The following is a 19,977-nucleotide window of genomic DNA, read 5'->3' as shown; positions in this document are numbered from 1 at the left end:
GGGGGTGCAGTAGCACTAAGATGCTCTTCTTCCTATCTCTGGGACAGACGGTGGTGCCAACGGACAGAGACTGTCCAGGTAGAGGAGGTGGTGACCCCTCGGCAAGAAGAGCTGGTACCATGCAGCAGCCTGTATCATTACATTCAGCGGGGTTGGCAGCTGGACCTGACCAGGCCCACAAGCTCCCCAACTTCTACTCTCTGCTTTATCTACAAGTGAGAAGAGGAAGAGGGGAAATTGGGCATAAACAATGAGGACTGGGGAGGGATGACAGATATAGGTCCTGGCAAGAGAGCTCAGGGAGGAGAAAAGAAATGAAGGACTGAGCATGGGTTGGTATGACTGAGATAGAGGAGAATAAATGGGGTCAGGAGACATGGAGGAGAGGAGAGAAACAGAGACAAGGAGGGGAGAGAGACTGAGAGAGACAGAACCAGAGATGGGGTGAGGGGAGAGAAAGACAACGAAGGTGGGAGAGAGACAGGAAGATAGAGACAGGGACTATTTTGAGTATTGTCCTTCATCAACCTCAAACTTTCCTTCTTTTTATGTATGTACAATTAGGTAGCAGAGAGTATTTGAGAATGAAAGGTGGGAATAGGTATGACTAGGGAATGGGATTTGGGAAAGTTTGAAAGAAGTGGAGGTTCTGGATATGTTGAGGAACATTTCAATTTCTCTGAGCCCTCATTCCCCAAGGGACGGAGAAAAGTGAAATGCTACATTAACCCTCCTGACCCTGTATGTTCCAGGCAACCTGTTATACAACCGGTAACATGGAACCGCACTGTTTGGACCTGTTGCCCAGGCTGGAGAGGGCCTCGTTGTACTCTAGGTAAGACTGCCCTGTATCTTATAAAAGATACAGAGTCCAGCAGAACCCAAGTGAGAGAGATGTATCAGGAGAGATGGTGTCAAGATTAGAATTGGGGTGAGGTCAGAGCAGTTGCTGGAAGAATAGGGGATGGAAATATCCATTCCCCAAAGATGACTGGTCAGATCCAACTTAAACACTGCCTCCCAAGCCCCAGTCCTTGTCCAGTTATTCCTTGACAATAGACCCTCCCTTTTGGCCACAATTTCCTTTGTAGGTACTGGATCCAAGGATCGCTGTTTTGCTACATGGCAATGCCAAGTTGGGTCAGATTTATTGAATGTCTCAGCAGGCAGCTTAGAGGAGTGTTGTGCCCAGCCCTGGGGGCACAGCTGGTGGAATGACAGTTCCAAACTTTGCTTCAGTTGTTCTTCCTGGCCTCTGACAGGTGATATCCCCCCCAACACTCATCCTTTGGCATAGGCAAGCTTATGAACCCTCAATTTTTCCCCAGAATAAATGCCCAGTCCCCAGTTTAAAGGGTGCCAATCCTATCACTGCCCCTTCTCCTCTGCTCTCCTACATATGGAATGCACTTACATTTCTACCTCCTGCCTCATGGTTAACCTGGGATTAAGCTCTTTGCTCTCCTACCCCACACCCTTGCTCTCCCACTCCCTTTGCTCAAGGGGGATGATTTTCTCCAGGCAATCATCTGTCTCCAGCCCTCTTACAGCCCTTGCCAGGAGCAGTGGGCCATCTCTGGAGCCAGCGCCAGGGCCTCTCTGCCACCTGTATCACTTGGTCAGGCTTCCACTACCGGACCTTTGATGGGCGTCACTACCACTTCTTGGGCCAATGCACCTACCTACTTGCGGGTGATAATGATGCCACTTGGACTGTTTATTTCATTCCTGGCAGACACTGCTCTCAGCCTGACTACTGCCAGATGGTGAGGGGCTGGGAGTGCCAGAGAGAGACAATACTAGAGGTGGGACAGGCCAAGGTTGGGACAGCTGCCCATCAGTCACGTCCATCCCTCTACTGAGGCTGCTTTCTCACTTCTTAGTTATTAAAGCCAATGCTTTTTTCCCCCCCGGTCTCATCTTCCTTGGGGCAAGCTTAGTGGCACAATGGATAAAATGGCAGGAAGATCTGAGTTCAAATCCAACCTCAGACTTTTATTATTTGTGTGACCTCGGGCAAACCACTTAACCTCCATTTGCTTCAGTTTCCTCCTCTGTAAAATGGAAATAACAGCACCTACCTCTCAGGGTTATTATGAGGAATAAATGAGATAATGTTCTTAACACAGTGACTAGTAGATAGTAAACCCTATGCCAATGCTGCTGTTATTATTATTATTATTATTGCTATTAAATGTTGAAGGAATGAATTTCTACTCCCTATCTCCTCTTGCTCCAAGACTATTCAGGTTCTGTTGGGACAAGATGAGGTCCTGATCCAGGGCACCAATATCTCAGTGAATGGAGCAGCAGTGCCAGAGGGGGAGCCGCTCCTACAGCATGGTGAGTGTGGTCCTTGGGGGAAGAGGAGGATATAACTCTCTAGTGAAGAACCCTCATCCGTCCAGCTAGGGGATGAGCCCTTCCTGGACCTGAAGGATGGGAAGACAGGGTCTACCATGCTTCCTCTCATCTTTTCCTCAACTACTGTGCTGGCAATGAGGGGATTTGGCTTTTGCTTCTACTTCACTATGTGACCTTGGACAAGTTAGCACACTCTAGACCTCAGGTCTCTCTCCTGTTAAATGGAGTAATTAATGCTTTTCCTGCCTAGGCTTGAAGGAGCTTGTGAAAAAATAATGGGTCAGTGGTTGGGGCAGTATTGTGAAGAGTCAGAGAACATTAGAAACAGAAAGGACTTCAAAAATCTAACCTCCCCATTTATCAGAGGATGAAACTGAAGTCTTCAGAGTTTAAAGGCCTCAACCAATGTCTCCTTGCTAGTGGTGATACTCTTTAAAAAAAATTTGTTTATTTAAGGCAATGAGGTTAAGTGACTTGCCCAAGGTCACGCAGCTAGGCAGTGATACTCTTTTCACTGTGCTAGGCTCCTGCTATCAGGTTTTAGAGATGTGTTCTCTAGTATCTCCAGTAAGTCCTTCTCCCTAAATTTGTCCTTATAAAGCTAGAAATTAAGACTAGGAGGGAGCTAGAACTAACCATCCCCTCTCTCTTTATCTTTATCCAGGGCTGAGTTTGCAGTGGCCAGGGGACTGGCTGGTGCTGTCCGGTGGTTTGGGTGTGGTGGTGAGGATGGACAGGACTGGTTCTGTCTCACTCACTGTTGACCATGAACTCCAAGGGCAGACAAGGGGCCTCTGTGGGTTCTATAATGGGCGGCCTGAGGGTAAGGGGGTCAGGGATAGAATGTGTGTGTGTGTGTGTGTGTGTGTGTGTGTGTGTGTGTGTGTGTGTTTATGAGAGAGACAGAGATAGAGACAGACAGAGAGTGAGAAACAGAAAGAGAGAGAGAAAATGTGTGGAGGTGGAGAGGTGGGGAGGGGGAGTTGGATTGGAAAGAGAATTTGGAGGAGAGATGCAAATAAAGCTCGAGACTGAGTGCTTCCTCCTCAAACTCCCACAGATGATTTTCTGGAACCTGGTGGAGGACAGGCTGTATTAGCGTCTACTTTTGGCAATTCCTGGAAGACCCCTGACTCAGAGGTGAGAGGTTTTATCCTTGACCCCAGACCCTCTCCCTTCTACCAAAGCCCTTCACACCCCTAGGTCATCAGCCTAGCTCCTGGGACACTATTGGTCCCATTTTCTTCAGAACTCTCTTCCTACTTCTTGCTTCCAAGAACCCTGACCCAATCCTCTATCTCCCAACCCCACTGTGGCACCAGTAGCAAGTTTTGGTTCCTGGCATTGTATCTAAGAGGGTGTTCCTGGAATGAGCTCAGGACTGTCAAGCCTACTGTCTCTGGTGCTGGTTAACAAAAGGGGACTGGCTATTGGAATAGGGTATTAGCTAGCTGACTAAAAAACTAGATGCTAGGCCCATTCACTCTTGACTTTCTGCTCCCTGCTCTTTTGCCATCCCTTGAAGTTTCCCCTTTCCAAATTGTACCCTCTTTATTTTGTCATCTCCTCTTATTTAGAGAACTTCTAGGTTGGTGGGGTAGGCTGCTTGGGAGAGAGATTGGCATTCCTAGGCCTCATTCAAAAGTGGCCTCCCTCCCTTCCTCCACCCTGCTCTGCCAATCTCAATTTTGTTCCCAGCCTGGATGCTTGGATGCAATGGAAGCAGCTCAAGGCTGCAAGGGATCCAGTGAAGGTGTGGAGGTGGACCCAGATATAGGGGTGCTGCAGGCTGAAGCGCAAGACATCTGTCATCAGTTGCTGGATGGTGTCTTCAGAGAGTGTCACATCCAGGTGTTGGGACTTGGGGAGGGAGCAGCAGGTAGGGAGGGCTTGGAGGTTAATAAGAGAGCCATCATGGCCATCATTTTAAAGATCATGATCTTCCTCCTTCCCCTTTTCCAGATGAGGAAATAGAGCCTCAGAGAACTTAAGTGATTTGCTCAGGATCCCACAGCTAGTGAGGGTCTTGGGCCAAATCTTCTTGACTTCAATACATTATCCCCTATTCTCCACTATCTTCCTTCACTGGGAGCTATGCTAGCTGCTCCCAGACTCAGCTTGGGTTGTAGGATCCTTAAACCTCTTCTTTTCATACCTAAGAAACATTTCTTCCTTGGAAGGGGAAGGGTTCCCCTAATTGTGTGGCAAGAATTTTCGCTTAATTTGAAGCCATCCATGCAATGAGCTCCTTGAGGACAAGCACTGTTCATTTCTGCATGGGGTGGGATACTTAATAAATGTCTGCACAGTTAAGTTGAAAACAATCAAACCAATACCAGGATAGGAAACCTGGGCTAGAAGGGAGAGCACTGACCCCTTAATTTGGGTTTTGCTTCTCCTTATGGGTCCTTGGGAAGATCATTGTACCTCTAGGATTGAAGTTTGGACTAGACTATTTTTTCAGGACCCTTCCAGGTCTGATGACACATGATCCTCTGAATCAGGGACTGGAGCAGGAGCAGTAGGCTGAGAGACAGAAAGGGCATGACTGAGGGTCTGGAGAGGGCAAGGGACATAGTCACAGGGCTGGCTTATTGCTCTTCCAATTGCAGGTTCCCCCCAGTGGGTTCCACGAAGCTTGCCTCTTTGCCTACTGCTCGGCAGGTGGTGGGCAGGCAGGGAGGCGGGAGGCAGTGTGCCCTACATTTGCCAGCTATGCCCGTGACTGTGCCCAGCATGATGTCTTCATCTCTTGGAGGAAGCCTGGCTTCTGTGGTATAGTTTCTACCCTTTTCCTTTACCACTGAGCCCCCACCCCATCCTTTCCCATTAGCAATGGTCACTGAGCCACTCCTAGGAGCTTTGGGAGGCCTGCTCATGGGCACTGTCAGTACCAGACCACAGAAGACCTTTTGTCCACTTGAACCCCTTATGAATATCTTTCTTTTGCTCATCAGTTCAAAATTCAGACCCAGCTGGGACATCCCCACTGTTCCCATCTGGTATCATCTAGGCATGGTTCAAGTTTAATACTTTCCACTTTGGTCTCTGGTCTAAACTTGTACCTGGTTGGGGGAGGGTGCCATCTCTTGGATCCTTTTGCATCATATCTTAAAATGCTTCTACAGAACGCCTTTGCCCAGGAGGACAGTTATACTCAGATTGCATGTCATCTTGCCCACCCAGCTGTGGGGCAGTGGGCGAGTATGAGCAAGGGCAATGCCGAGAGGGCTGTGTGAGTGGCTGTGAATGCCCACCAGGACTTTACAGGGATAACCACCTCTGTGTACCTGCCATTCACTGCCCCTGCTACCACCATCGACAGCGCTATTCCCCTGGCAACACAGTGTACCAGCAGTGCAATCCATGGTGAGGCCTGGGGTACTTCTCTTCCCTCCCAGTGACAGATGAGGGGTACTGATGAATCCTTTGACCACTTTCTATGGATCTCTGACTTCTTATGGTTCCACTCTCCATGCCAGTCCCCTTGTCCTCCAGATTGCCCACCCTGCTCACATTTCTGTTTTGGTACCTCCAGAGGGATCTCTGATCTCCCCATGGAGACTCTTAATTTGACATGGAATAGTTCAAATAATAGTAATAATAGTTAAATTTGGATAACACTTAAAGGTTTGTAATAATACCATTTTAGCCTTGCAGATGAAGTGGTAACTGTTATTATTCCTATTTTGCAGATGAGAAAACTGAGGTTGAGAGAGGTTAAGGGACTTGTTCAGGGTCAGACAGCTAGGAAATATCTCAGACAGGATTTGAACTTGGATCTTTTTGACTCTAGGTCCAGTGCTTCATCTGCTAAAGTAAAGGAAGGGTGGGAGGGATGGAAGGGGGGGAGGTGGCTCATTCCACCCTGCTCCTCCCTTCTCCTGGGATATGGTTGCTGATCTAATCTTCTTCTCCCCCCAGTGTGTGCCTGGAAGGCCGCTGGCACTGTTCCCAGAAGCCATGCCCAGCTGAATGTGCAGTGGGTGGGGATGGACACTACATCACCTTCGATGGAAGAAGTTTCTTCTTCCAGGGCATTGGGGGCTGCCAATATAACTTGGTACAGGTAGGCACAAGAGGGGGATTGAAAGGGAAAGAAATTCCTGGGAGAGGGTGGTGGTATGGTAAATTTTTCTAAAAGTCCTTTTAGGGAGGCCACCCAGCTATGGTAAAGTGTTTATCATAAGAGCTGGCTTGCCAGTCTGGTTTGGGTAGGTGGGCACAGACTCTGAGGAGAACACAGAGACCTGTGGATATGCTCTTCACTCTTTTTTCTGCCCTAGGACTATTTGAAGGGGGAACTGCTGATGGTATTGGAGCATGGGGTCTGCGAGACTGGGAGCTGCCTCCGTGCTATCTCTATCACCTTGGGTGGAGTCTATGTCCAGCTCCGGGCCTCAGGTGCCCCTGGCTCTGACTCCATGTCTTCATATCCCCAGACCACTTCTTTTCCCTCCTGCTTCATCTAGTCCCACAACTCCCTCTTCCTCTTTCCCTGCAAGGTCACCCAAACAACACCCAAACTACTCAGAATCCTCCCACTTTACTCCCCTGTTCCCCAGCATGCCATAGACACACTCCTATCCTCTTCTTTGTGTCACTGGGAGCTGCTTGCCCCCCAACAATGTTCTCTTTGTCCACAGGGGCAGTGCTGGTGGGTAGGCAAGAAGTGGCCTTGCCTTGGACTGGACCTGGTGGTCTCAGTGTCCATCATGCCTCCTCTACCTTCCTACTGCTTCATGGACCTGGTGTCTGGCTTCTCTGGGGTGTGCATGAACCTGCCGCCTACATTACCTTAGAGCCCCTCTATGCCCACCGGGTATGCCCCTGAGGAGATTCTAGACTCCCAAAGGGGAGATATAGCTTTTAGGAGGGACTTTGACAAATAGGAATGGGTGCTTAGGTGGGTGACCAGGTTAATGAGGTCCTGGAGATTGATAATGAAGAGACTGAATATTTAGACTGGATAAAATAGGACTTAGGGAATGAGAAACTTCGAGATGGAAGAGTCGTTCAAGGTAATCTCTTCTAATTTCTTCATTTTATAAATGAGAAAGACACCGAGGGCTGAGATGACTTGTCCAAGATGGCTCAGTATAAAATGGCAGAATCAGCATTTGAATCCAGATCCTTTGATTTACAATCTAGCACTCCTTCCCAAGGTCTCTTAGGTTGAAGAGTATCTAACCTGTTTTCCTCCAATGGAGAACTAGGAATAATAGGTGGGAGGTAAGAAGAAGCAGATTTTGACTTGTTTTAAGGAAGACTTCCCTAACAATCAGAATTAATGTGAGGCACCATGGATTGCTTCAGGAGGTTTCCCAGTGAGAGAATGGGAGGGTCGCTTTTGAGATGGGTTGTGGAGTTTTTTGTTCAGTTATAAGTTAGATGAGATAGTTTCTGACCTCTCCCCCAAATCTGAAATGCTATGTTGTGAATGTGAAGCAATCTGGGGAAGGCGAAGAGGGACGGAAGGGTTCACACTGACTTGTCTCCTGGTGATCCTAGGTGAGGGGTTTGTGTGGCACCTTCACTTGGAACCAGCAGGACGACTTCCTGACCCCTGTGGGAGACGTGGAATCTAGTGTAGCTGCATTTGCCAGCAAGTTCCAGCTGAGTGGTGAGGGTGCCTGCCTTTTGGGGGGCACTGGCACCCTACTTCACCCCTGCAGCACCCATGCTCAGCGGCGTCCCTATGCGGAAGCCTCCTGTGCCATTCTCCAAGGGCCAGCTTTCCAGGTACCCAAGCACTAGGGCACTATGATTTAGAAATGGTCATCGTCCTCAGGGCGTACACCTGTTGGGTCTGTGGGAAGGAGCTTGGGGCAGGAGTTGACTCAGCCCTTGTCCCTTTGCCCATCATCCCATCAGCAATGCCACGGGCTGGTGGAACAAGAGCCTTACCACTTACGGTGCCTGTCAGCAGTATGCAGCTGTGCCCCAGGGTATGATTGTCTGTGTCCTTTGCTAGCCGCCTATGCCCGCCACTGTGCCCGGGAGGGTGTGCTCAGCACCTGGAGGAATCAGACTCTGTGTGGTGAGTCCTGCTTATACCTCCCCATCTCCCTGTCTTTCCCCTTTTCCCTTTCTCCTCAATGGAGGGCTGAATCTACTCATTAGTGTCAACCATGTTGACCATCCTTTCCTAGAGTGACCTTTGTCCTTCATCTCCCTAGAGTCTCCCCATATAGTGAACAGGGAAATTGGTGGTGTTTGAAGGATGCCAAGGAGGCCCAGTCTCTTCTGTGATCCTCCTTCTGACTTCTATCCATATCCATCTTCAGCTATCGGGTGTCCAGCTGGTCAAGAGTACCAGGAATGTGCTCCAGCTTGTGGCCAGAGATGTGGAGAACTGGAGGCCTGTGGAGAGTTAGTGGGCTGCGTGGCTGGCTGCAACTGTCCCTCCGGCCTGTTGTGGGATCACGAGAGCCAGTGTGTGCCCTCCAGCTTGTGCCCTTGCCAGCTGGGAGGCCGGTTTCACCCTCCAGGGAGCATCACTTTGCAGGGATGCAGTCGCTGGTGAGGACTGGATGCTGAGGATGGATGAAGGGAGGCTTTGTGTGAAAGGGTCAAGGGACAAGGAGGGCAGGAGAGGCACAAAACTATTTGCAAACAGTGCCAGAGTTGTGGAATCAAAGTTTAAGGCAGTGGGGGGACCTGGGTGAGAGATCCAGACACCTAGATCACTTTGGGAAAGGACTTATGGGTTCCTTACTTTGGAGTGTGGTAGCTGGAGAATGTCCAGGGATGGGGATTATTTGGAGGACAGCATGGAGTGGTCTAAGCAACAGTGGATTCAGCTGCTTGGCCGCTTAATGAGCTGCCTCACCTTGGACAAATGACTTCTCCCCCATCTCCATCTTGGCTTTGGTTAAGTAGGAATGATTCTAAGAGCTCTCTTACTACAAACAGGACTGGTGTTAGAACTAAATAAGAAAATGAATATAAAGTATTTTGTCATCCTTAATATATTTTATATAAATATCAAGCTTGGTGGAAGATAGATAGAGCCAGACTGGTTTGTGTTTCTGGCCTCAGACACATATTGGGCAAGTCACTGGACTGCTTTCTGCCTTAGTGTCCTTATCTCTAAAGTGGGGAAATTAGCATCTACTTCACAGGCTTGTGAGGACCCCATGGGATCATATTTATAGAGCAAATCTTTAAGTGCTATCTATATAAACACCAGCCTGATTGGGATGGAGAAACTTAGGTGAAATACTGTGCTGCTTCTCTGGCCTGACCTGGTCAGGCCCAAGGCCAGAGCTCAGAGACTTCTTAGTCCCTCCCCCACTTTGCCCTATTCAAACCAACATCCTCTCTCAGGTCTGGGGCTCAGTTATCCTTAACTCTGGGAAGGGTGGTGACAATCTACTGTCCTATGACTAAGAAATTCTTTGCTCCTTATCAAAATCTGGAGCCAAAAACTTCCTTTCCTTTGCAGCTATTTCCTGCTTCCTTCTCCCCATCCACTTCAGCCAGCCCTAACATGTACCTATCCCCAGCTACTCTTTTCTTTCATTTGGCCTGTTCTCATTGCTAATAAATTGTCCTTAATTTTAGATCCCTTCTGACGCTATCTCCATCTTCATAAAAAAATACACACACATATAAATATAAATACACAAATATAGGTATGTATATATAAGTATATACATGCTTGTGTATATATATATATAAATATGTATGTATGTTTATATATATATATATATATATATTTATATAAATATGAGCACCTAAGTGGCACAGTGGATAAAGTACTGGTCTTGGAGTCAGGAGGACTTGAGTTCAAGTTTGATTTCAGATACTTGATACTTAACAACTGTGTGACCTTGGTCACCTAACCCTGACTGCCTCACATCCAGGGCCATCTCCAGTTACCCTGATCTGTATCTGGCCACTGGACCCAGGTGACTCTGGAGGAGAAAGTGAGGCTGGTGACTCAGCACAGCCCCCCCATTTAATCACCTCTCTGATGTCAAGTGAAGAATAAACATCATCATCATCATCAATATCATCATCATCTACCTATATAGACATGTATATATAATGTGCATATATAAAATATAATATATATGCATGTTATATACATATATGCTGCATGTACATAATTATATAAATAAATATATGCATATAACAATATGTATAGACATGTATGGATGTGCAAATCCATATAATGAACACACATATGCACATAGACACATACACACATGAAGATGGAGGTAGTGCCAGAAAGGATCTAACCATATAAATTTATCTATTTATTCATTCATCTATTTTTCTATCTCTCAACCTATTTATTAATCAATTTATTTAGTCAACCTAACAAGCTAGATGGCATGACAGATAAATGCTAGTCCTGAAGTCAAGAAAACTGAGTTCAAATCCTGCCTCAGTCACTTTTTAGTTGTGTGACCTTGGACAAATTCCTTAAACTCTCTCTTAGTTTCCACATTTGTAAAATGGGGTTAGCACCTACCCTATTTCATTGTGAGGATCAAATGAAATAATGACTGTAAAGTGCTTAGCATAGATTTAAATATTATTATTATTACTATTATTATTAAATTAACAAGAATTTCTTTCTTTCCTTCTCACCTACCTCTTGTTTACAAGAAAAAAATGGAACCCCCCCAAATCTTTTCAAGGAATATACCTAGTCAAGCAAAACAAGTCTCCACATTAATCATATCCAAAAAATATTTCTCATTCTGTACCTTGAGTCCATTCGTGAGGCATCTTCATTATGAGTCCTCTGGAATTGTAATTGTTCAGTGCATTGATCAGAGTTTTTAACTCTTTCTGAGGTGTTTGTCTTTATGTTATTTTATTAATTATTCTTCTGGTTCTTCTTACTTAACTCTGTATAAGTTTTCCTGGGTTTACTGAAAACTTTCCTTTTCATCATTGCTTATCACACAATAATATTTCATCACATTCATATTCTATAATTTGTTGCACCATTCTCCAATGGATGGACACTCCCTTTGTCTCTAGTTCTTTTCTACTGTAAAAAGACTGCTAGAAATATTTTTATATATGTGGGTCATTTTCCTCTTTGGGGTATCATCTTTCTATATCTGACTCATGCCAGAAGATACTAGAACCTTGGCTAACCATTGTTCCCCTCCTGATACCCTGATACTTCCCTTTTATCTCTCTCTCTCTCTCTCTCTCTCTCTCTCTGTCTCTGTCTCTCTCTCTCTCTCTCTCTCTCTCACACACACACACACACACACACACACACACACACACACACACACACACACACACACACACACAAACACAATCTAGCCTGGAGGGAGAGGCACACTTCCAGCTCCCCATTGTCCCTTGCAGATCCTCCCTCTGCCATCATCACACCCCTCTTCCTTTGAGATTCACTCCATCCAGATAGAACATGCCACCTGGATCCTAGAGACAACTTCTAGGTAATTTTCTCTCCCTTTGAGGGCCCAGTCCCTGGTCCATAGTCCTGCTCTATACTCAACCCTGTCCTTATACAGGGGCTGCATTATTCATGGCTTCTCCCTTCCCGAGCTTCTTCAGCTCCCATGGACTTTCACTTCAGTTCCGCCACTTACTGGACTGGTCATCCATTTGATCTCATCATCGCCCACAGGCTTTCTCAGCTGAAGCTCAGGGAAGAGACAGATGGACTGGATAGATTGATCTGGGAGTCATCTGCATGGAGATGATAATTAGACCCTTGGGAGCTGATGGGATTACCAAGACAGTAGAAATATTAGCTATAATGGAAGAGAGGGGCGACAAGGGAACAAGGATTTATTACGTTTATATTATGTTTCAGATTATTGTGCTAAGTATTTTACAAATATAAGTTTATTTGATCCTCACAATAACCCTGGGAGGTTATTATTCCTGTTTTCAGTCGAGGAAACTGAGGAAATTAGAGGTTAAGTGACTGCCCCAAGTCATAAAGTCTGAGGTTGGATTTGAACTCAAGTCATCCTATCTGTATCATTGTCTAGTCAGGGGTTAGAATAATCTGTATTTAATAAATGAAAGAATGGATGATACCACTGAATACTGGATTGAGATGTGGGCTATCCCGTGTCCTTTCAGTTATATCTGAAGAGGGGCTAATAATAGGATCCTTGAGACCAAGGCTGGGTTCTGGATTCTGGGGTCTCCTTTATCAGTGTCAGTGATTTGGGTTCCTTCATGAGATTCAGATGTTTGAGTTTTTTGGCCAGGGGGAAGGGGAGGGTTGGAGTTGGCATGGGATAGATTTGGTGAATTTGACTCTCACTCCCTGTTGGCAGTGTGTGCCAGGACAGAGGTATCTGGAATTGCACAGCTTACCCCTGTGCCCCAGGAGTGGCATTCTGCCCAGGAGGGCGTATATATTCCCCGGGCTCTTGCCTCCTCACCTGTGACAGTCTCAATGTCAACGTCTCCTGTGCCATGGATACTTCTGATGGCTGCGTTTGCCCTCCAGGCACTGTGCTGCTGGTGAGTAGGGCAGAGTCCAGACACAAGGAAGGTGCTTTGGGGGCTGGCTCTGGTCTGCATTGGGGCATCATTGGTGATGTTCCTTCCTCTGACTTCTGGGGTAAATAAGCAGGGCTGACTGGTAGATACTCTTTGGTCTTCCTCTTTTCCTGCTTAGGATGAACTCTGTGTGCCTCCTGAATTGTGCCCCTGCAGACACAATGGGCAGCTGTACCCACCCAACTCGACGGTCCAAGAGGACTGCAACACTTGGTAGGGCTTGGCTTCTGCCCTTCCATGATCTTGTGGCCTCAATAGTCATCACCAGACAGCTTGGCATTGTACCTTGCCTTTGCATGGACTTAGTTGCCTGTTTGACCTGGGCAGTCTGTCAAGCAATAAAAATTTATGAAAGACCCCTGTGTACCAGTCTGCCAGTCACTGAGCCAAGTTCTGGGTAGACAAAGAATGGTAAAATATAGTCCCTGCCCTCATTAAGCTCCTCGAGGGCAAGGACCATCCTTTGCCTCTTTTTATATCCTCATGGTTCAGAATGCCGGCCCTATAGCTATAGTTTAACACATGCTTATTGATTAATTACTTTCTCTTGAAGAACTCAATTTAAAGGGGAGATATTATGCAAATACTTATATGTTCAAGGGAGACCTCTTGCTGTACACTCTCTCTGAATCTCAGTTGGATCAGGGAGCAGAATGACCAGTCTCTTGTCTCTGGTGTACCTCAGTTTCTGATCTAACATGTTCTAAAAGACTTAACATGATCTTATGGAACTTTCTTAGTGTTCTTAAAACAATATCATAACTGCCTGTGACATTGACCCTATGCCTTTATGCCTTGACCCTCTGACCCCACACTCTGCCATTCATTTCTTTTGCTTTTCCTCAATTCAGTGTGTGCCAGGGCCAACAGTGGCAATGCACAGGTCATCAATGCGGTGGACGGTGCCAGGCTTCAGGTGCCCCTCATTATGTGACATTTGATGGCCTGACATTCACCTTCCCTGGGAACTGCGAGTATCTGCTGGTCCGAGAGGTGGATGGGCGCTTTTCCATCTCTGCTCAGAACCTGCCCTGTGGAACCAGTGGCCTCACCTGTACCAAGGCCCTAACCATCCGCCTGGGGAAGACTATCGTGCATATGCTCAGAGGTTCCTGGGGCCAGGGAATGAGGGGGGACTGCTGGAATGGGAGCAGAGGGTAGACAGTATCAGGGAGCTGAGAGGTCTGAGCCAAATAGGGAGCTGACAATCTAGCTTCCTCTTTTTCCTCCCTTACCTGGTCCTTGTTTGGACCTGAGTTGTTTCCTCATTCTATACACCTATTGGAGGGGGACGGTCAGAGATTCCCAAAATAACCTAGGACAAATCCCACAATATTTTTCTGATGTCCCTAACCCTACAGGTCGGGCGGTGACCGTGAATGGAGTGAGTGTGCGGCCTCCCAAGATCTATACAGGCCCCGGGCTAAGCCTGAGACAAGTTGGTCTCTCCTTGCTGTTCACCGCTCACCTTGGCCTTTCCTTGCTCTGGGATGGAGGTCAGACCCCAACTCTTGACCCCAACCTTCCCTTGACCCTCATTTTTCAGTCTTTGTGCTCCCATCTTCATTTAGGTTGACTTCACCTCACTGTGGAATATCACAAATATTTGAACCTTATATCACCTTCTCAGTCCTGGCTGACATGGAGCCTTGGAGCTGACCTCTGATTCCTATTCTTCTGTTTCCATACTTTTCTAGCCAACATGACTTCTGAGTATTAGCTAGAACTCTAAGCCTATTCCTCTATTGAGGAACCTCTGTTTTCATCCCTCCTTTACAAAAGTCCTGTTTTTAGTCCTAAAAGTATCCCTTGCTTCTGGACCTTTTTCCCCAAAAGGAAATCTAGAACTTTCTTCATTAAAAACCTACCTTCAGGGGCGGCTAGGTGGCGTAGTGGATAAAGCACCAGCCCTGGAGTCAGGAGTACCTGGGTTCAAATCCAGTCTCAGACACTTAATAATTACCTAGCTGTGTGGCCTGGGCAAGCCAATTAACCCTATTTGCCTTGCAAAAAAAAAAAAAAAAAACAACAAAAAACCTAAGAATCTAAAAAAACCCCTACCTTCATTAAAAACCCCAACAAGCCTTGGGGTAACTTGACCTTTTGGTTTCACTGGTAGATGCCTTGTTTATGGCACAATTACAATTACAATTACAAGCCTATGTCACATATGGGTCACCCTTGTCAAAGGAGAGGCTTGAAGACAGGGTCCCATCATGGTAAACCTCATAGTGCCCACCTCACCATTTCTCTGCTGCCATTGGCAAAGACTACTGCTTTTTCCCTTCCCCTGCCAGGCACACGGGTTATGATACAGTTGGTCCCCCAGTTCCGGGGCCGAGTGTCAGGGCTGTGTGGGGACTTTGATGGTGATGCCGCCAATGACCTTCGGAGTCGCCAAGGTGTCCTAGAGCCTACAGCTGAACTGGCTGCCCACTCGTGGCGTCTCAACCTCCTCTGTCCTGAACCAAGCCTTGGAGACATGCCTCACCCCTGCAGTGTAAGGGGAGAAATGGATATATTCCTATACTATCTATGAGGTGGGGATGAGGGAGGAAAAGGACAGGTCAGGAAGTCCAGAGGCTATGGGGGGGAATCCAGGTATCGTAGAAGGGGAAGTGTGTATGAGAGCATTCCCCTGTGCCCTCACTCTCCTTCCTTGCAGGTAAATGCCCACCGAGTGGGCTGGGCTCGGGCCCAGTGTGGGGTGCTGCTTCAGTCACTCTTTGCCCCTTGCCATATGGAGGTCCCTCCCCAGAAACACTATGAGTGGTGTGTGTATGATGCCTGTGGGTAAGAAAGGGCTGAAATTGGTGGGGGGGATGTTTCTGTATAAGGTGGGCTGGGGATCAGGTGCTGAGATCATCCCTTTGGCAGCTGTGACTCAGGAGGCGATTGTGAATGTCTCTGCTCGGCTATTGCCACCTACGCAGAGGAGTGTGCCCGTCATGGGCACCACATGCATTGGCGCAGCCAGGACCTTTGCCGTGAGTGCCTTTGCCCCTTTCCTGCCTTTCAGCATTTCCTCCCTTAACCCTCCTAAGGGCTGCTTCTGGGCAGCCAGAACCATATAGAATGACAGGAGCATTGCTTAAGAAACCCTACTACTTATTCTTGGTGTTCCCTGGTGTCAGCGCCCGCTGGGTCCAGATTACCCAGTGCTTACATTTCCTGAAACTATACATGTTTACACACATACATATACGTGTATATATATATATGTGTGTGTGTGTGTGTGTCTACATATGTGCCTGTGTCTGTCTATTAGTTTATCTAATACTCATGGGTTCTCATGACCCTGGGCTACTCTTATCTGTGCCTGTCTCTGATCTGTGCAGCTATACAGTGTGAAGGGGGCCAAGTTTATGAAGCCTGTGGCCCTGTCTGCCCTCCCACCTGCCAAAACCCTGCTCCTGAGCCTGTGTGGCATTGCCAAGCTGTATCCTGTGTGGAGGGATGCTTCTGTCCTGAGGGCACTCTGCTCCATGGTGTGTAGCACATGGAGGATAGGGCAAAAGAGATGGGCACCTCTGGTGGGGGGTGGGAGAGTAATCAGAGTGTGGGTGTAGGGGCCACAGATGATTATGGCTAGCTTTAGTGTGAGGAGTGGGAATAGGTAGCGCTTACTAGATGCTTGTGTTGGAGGGGCATACTGCCCCCTGAACCAGGCTAGTGAAGGGAGATCTGGAACCTTGGGGGGGGGGTTCCTCTCCTCTTCCATTTCTACATACGGGGCCTCCCTCAGGTGGGGTCTGTTTGGAGCCAGCTACCTGTCCCTGTGAGTGGCGAGGCAACTTCTTCCCACTGGGAACCATGCTGCAGAGGGACTGTGGGAACTGGTGAGTGTGTTGGGGAAGGGGGAGAAGAAGGGGTGAAATGGAGGCAGGGCAGAGGCTGAGTCTTGACCCAATGGACTTGCTGTGCATCTCTCACTGCTTACCTCCCTTCCCTCCTCAGCACTTGTCAAGCCGGAGAGTGGAACTGTGGGGGAACGGGTTCCCAGTGTGGGCAGCTGGAGCTGGGGTGTGCAGAGGGTGAAGTCCCATGCCACGAGGGTGGGTATTGTGTCCCCCAGCAGTGGCTCTGTGACAACCAGGATGATTGCGGAGATGGCTCTGATGAGGAGGGTAATTCTGGGTCCACATCTCTATGTCCACATGTCTTTGTGAATGGGTACGCTTGGCCTTAGAGAGTACAGATCCCATCTCACCTCTATGTTCCCATCCCAGGGGCAGTGGGTTTTGGAGAGTTAGCCCTAGGGGTGTGTGTGTGTGTGTGTGTGTGTGTGTGTGTGTGTGTGTGTGTGTGTGTGTAGGGTGTCGTTCCATGGATGAGTTCCAGGGAGCCCCTGCTTGGTGTTGAGATCTGAGTGTCTTTCTGTATGTAGGTTGTGCCCCTGCGGGCTGTGGAGAGGGGCAGTTCTCCTGCAGTGAAGGCCGTTGTCTGCCCTTGTCACTTCACTGTGATGGACGGGATGACTGTGGAGATGGGGCAGATGAGCTTGACTGCCCATGCCCCGTAGGGTTCCTTCCCTGTGTTGATGGGCATTGCCTGCCCCTGACCCAGCTTTGTGATGGGCATCCTGACTGCCCAGATGGTGCTGATGAGGAATCCTGCCTGGGTAAAGTTCCATTTTTTCACCTTTGGACCCCCATTTTGCGGAGTATACCTTACTTGATGTCCCAATCCATTTCTTAGGTCCTATCTTTTTCCTATGGGCACTATCTTTTCCAAATTAGTATGAGACCCTACCTGTCCTACTTTTTCTGTGATGCCCACCAAAAGGTTGTAAATCAAGTAAATATGTGATATTCTTTGGCAGGGGCTCCCCCTAGGTCATCCTTTGCCCCAGAGTTCATATATTCAGAGGGGTATGTTTAGTATGAACTGAATGGGCAGAAAAGTCCTTCTTTGCCCCCAGGATGGGAGAACTGTATCCCTGGAGAGGTACCCTGCTTGGATGGAACCTGTGTTGGCACTTCTCAGCTGTGTGATGGGGTCTGGAACTGTGTAGATGGGGCAGATGAGGGACCCAGGCACTGCCCCTCTCCTCTTCTACCTACTCCCCCTGCTGATACACCAATGGGCCCCTCCATGGGCGACCTGGAGACTGGACCAACTTCTCTGAGCAGAGGCAGCAGTCCTGGTGAGGGGGTTTGGGGTAGGAGGAGGTTAGGAAGTAGCGGGGAGGGGCTCTGGCCTCATTGGGGAAGAGAAAACAGTACTAGGAGTGCAATGATGATATATTCCCTTAATAAAAGGACGCATATGATCAAAGTTGCATTGATATCATACCTGCAACTTTTCCAGGATATTATCCATTCACAATCTTCCTTGATCATCCTGCTTTTCCTAGAAGATAGGCAGGGGAGGTGGCAACATCTCTTTTGGATAGAAGAGGAAATGAAGTTGTGACAAGACCACTGGAGTGGAAGTTGGAAGTAGATTAAAGCCCTAGCCCTCTGCTTAATTAGCCATGTGACCTTGAGTGAGTGACTTCCCATTTCTGGGCCTCAGTTTACTCATCTGCTAAATAAAGTTCTTGACCTTTTTTGGGGTACATCAATGAATCCTTTTGACAATCTGGTGAGGCTTCTGGATCCCTTCTCAGACCAATGCTTTTAAATGCATAAATTACATCAAATACACATAATCCTTAAAATGAAACATATAAGATTACAAAAGAAACAATGATATTGAGATCAATATATAACACATGAATATATAACTATGCAATACATATATGTGTATGTATATATATATGTATGTATATATATAAGTTCTGGGTTTAGAACCCTTAGATTTTTTTTTAAGGTTTTTGCAAGGCAAATGGGGTTAAGTGACTTGCCCAAGGCCACACAGCTAGGTAATTATTAAGTGACTGAGGCCAGATTTGAACTCAGGTACTCCTGACTCCAGGGCTGGTGCTCTATCCACTGTACTACCTAGCCGCCCCAGAACCCTTAGATTAAATCAGTTCTGTTGTTCTGTGGATCTGTTCATTAGCTGTAGGACTAGAACCCATGTCTCTAGGCTCTCAGTTGAGTTTTCCTTCCACTAGACCATTCTATAATTTCCAACCTTCCCCCCTTCTGCCATCACTGGGGTCCCCTCGGCCTCCCAGGCTGACTCGGTCAATCTGTACCTTCACTGAGGGTCCTATGTTAGACATGCTAGAGGGTTACAAGAAAAACTTAAGGTACATGGAGCCTTTCCCCCCACTCCCCTTGATTTCTAAACTTATCTATGTACAGGTCATTAAAATGGATAGGACAGTGGGCAAGGGCCACAGGAGTTTCATCCCTTTGGTCCAGAATGATGAGGGAAGGCTTCATGAAGTGGGATTTGAGGTGAACTTTGAAAGCTGTTCTGGAGGGTAGGTGGGAAATGCTTGACAGTGATAGTGGGGCACAATAAGACTGCTCAGACAGGAGAGGAGGGGGCCTAAAGGGACCCAGTGGAGCAACACAGGAGAGTTCTCAGTCTGACTAGAGGGACTTTGGAGTTTGTCCATGGGGAGCCAGTCTTTGAAGGTTGTTGAGCAAAGCATCTTGGGTTCTTCCTATCATCCTAGGACCATAGACCTAGAGCTGGAGAGGAGTTAAGAGGTCACCTCGTTAAACCCCTTCAATTTACAGGTGATGAAATGGAGGCCCAGGCAAGGGCAGTCGTTTGCCCAAGGTCAGACTGGTTAGTAAGTGGCAAAGCATGGATGCAGAACCAGCTTCTCCCAACTCCAGAACCAGCATTATTTCTATTACTCCTTGCTGATTCATCTGTCTGTGGGGAGCTGAAAGGTCTAGAGGACAAAATAGAAGTAGGAAGTTCTGTGAGGAGACCATTTCAGTGGTCCTGGTGTGAGGGAATGAAAGATTTATTTAGGGGATAGCAGAGGGAAGGGAAGAAGGGAAAACAAGGAAGCAAAATCATAGCATGTCAGAGCTAGAAGGGACTTTATAGGATTTTTAGTTTAATAGTCTTAACCTTTTTTTTTTTCTGTATGAGGCAACTGAAACCCCTAGAGGGGTTGTGAGTGCCCAAGGCCACACAGCAAGTATCAAAGTCAGAAATTGAACAATGGCATTTTGGTCCCCA

The 19,977-nt window shown here is 47.5% G+C and overlaps 1 protein-coding gene across 1 annotated transcript in view; it reads left to right on the top strand.

Moving 5' to 3' along the window:
- LOC141494088 (SCO-spondin-like) overlaps positions 1-19,977 on the top strand; it is a 74,144-nt gene that overhangs the window by 174 nt on the left and 53,993 nt on the right. Inside the window, exons 2-29 of the mRNA XM_074195245.1 lie at positions 48-215; positions 753-835; positions 1,092-1,262; positions 1,522-1,766; positions 2,241-2,343; positions 3,029-3,187; positions 3,425-3,504; positions 4,063-4,215; positions 4,977-5,139; positions 5,493-5,733; positions 6,289-6,433; positions 6,651-6,768; positions 7,011-7,186; positions 7,876-8,106; positions 8,239-8,404; positions 8,652-8,886; positions 12,654-12,843; positions 13,001-13,095; positions 13,734-13,990; positions 14,244-14,378; positions 15,180-15,382; positions 15,548-15,675; positions 15,760-15,869; positions 16,221-16,370; positions 16,628-16,721; positions 16,840-17,009; positions 17,270-17,503; positions 17,804-18,028. Of these exons, the coding sequence (XP_074051346.1) occupies positions 48-215; positions 753-835; positions 1,092-1,262; positions 1,522-1,766; positions 2,241-2,343; positions 3,029-3,187; positions 3,425-3,504; positions 4,063-4,215; positions 4,977-5,139; positions 5,493-5,733; positions 6,289-6,433; positions 6,651-6,768; positions 7,011-7,186; positions 7,876-8,106; positions 8,239-8,404; positions 8,652-8,886; positions 12,654-12,843; positions 13,001-13,095; positions 13,734-13,990; positions 14,244-14,378; positions 15,180-15,382; positions 15,548-15,675; positions 15,760-15,869; positions 16,221-16,370; positions 16,628-16,721; positions 16,840-17,009; positions 17,270-17,503; positions 17,804-18,028 (4,628 nt within the window). The remainder of the gene's footprint in view (positions 1-47; positions 216-752; positions 836-1,091; positions 1,263-1,521; positions 1,767-2,240; positions 2,344-3,028; positions 3,188-3,424; positions 3,505-4,062; positions 4,216-4,976; positions 5,140-5,492; positions 5,734-6,288; positions 6,434-6,650; positions 6,769-7,010; positions 7,187-7,875; positions 8,107-8,238; positions 8,405-8,651; positions 8,887-12,653; positions 12,844-13,000; positions 13,096-13,733; positions 13,991-14,243; positions 14,379-15,179; positions 15,383-15,547; positions 15,676-15,759; positions 15,870-16,220; positions 16,371-16,627; positions 16,722-16,839; positions 17,010-17,269; positions 17,504-17,803; positions 18,029-19,977) is intronic.

The sequence above is a fragment of the Macrotis lagotis genome, chromosome 7 (assembly GCF_037893015.1).
Source record: "Macrotis lagotis isolate mMagLag1 chromosome 7, bilby.v1.9.chrom.fasta, whole genome shotgun sequence".
In the NCBI taxonomy this organism is placed as follows: Eukaryota; Metazoa; Chordata; class Mammalia; order Peramelemorphia; family Peramelidae; genus Macrotis; species Macrotis lagotis.
This window is presented reverse-complemented; position numbering and strand designations above follow the sequence as displayed.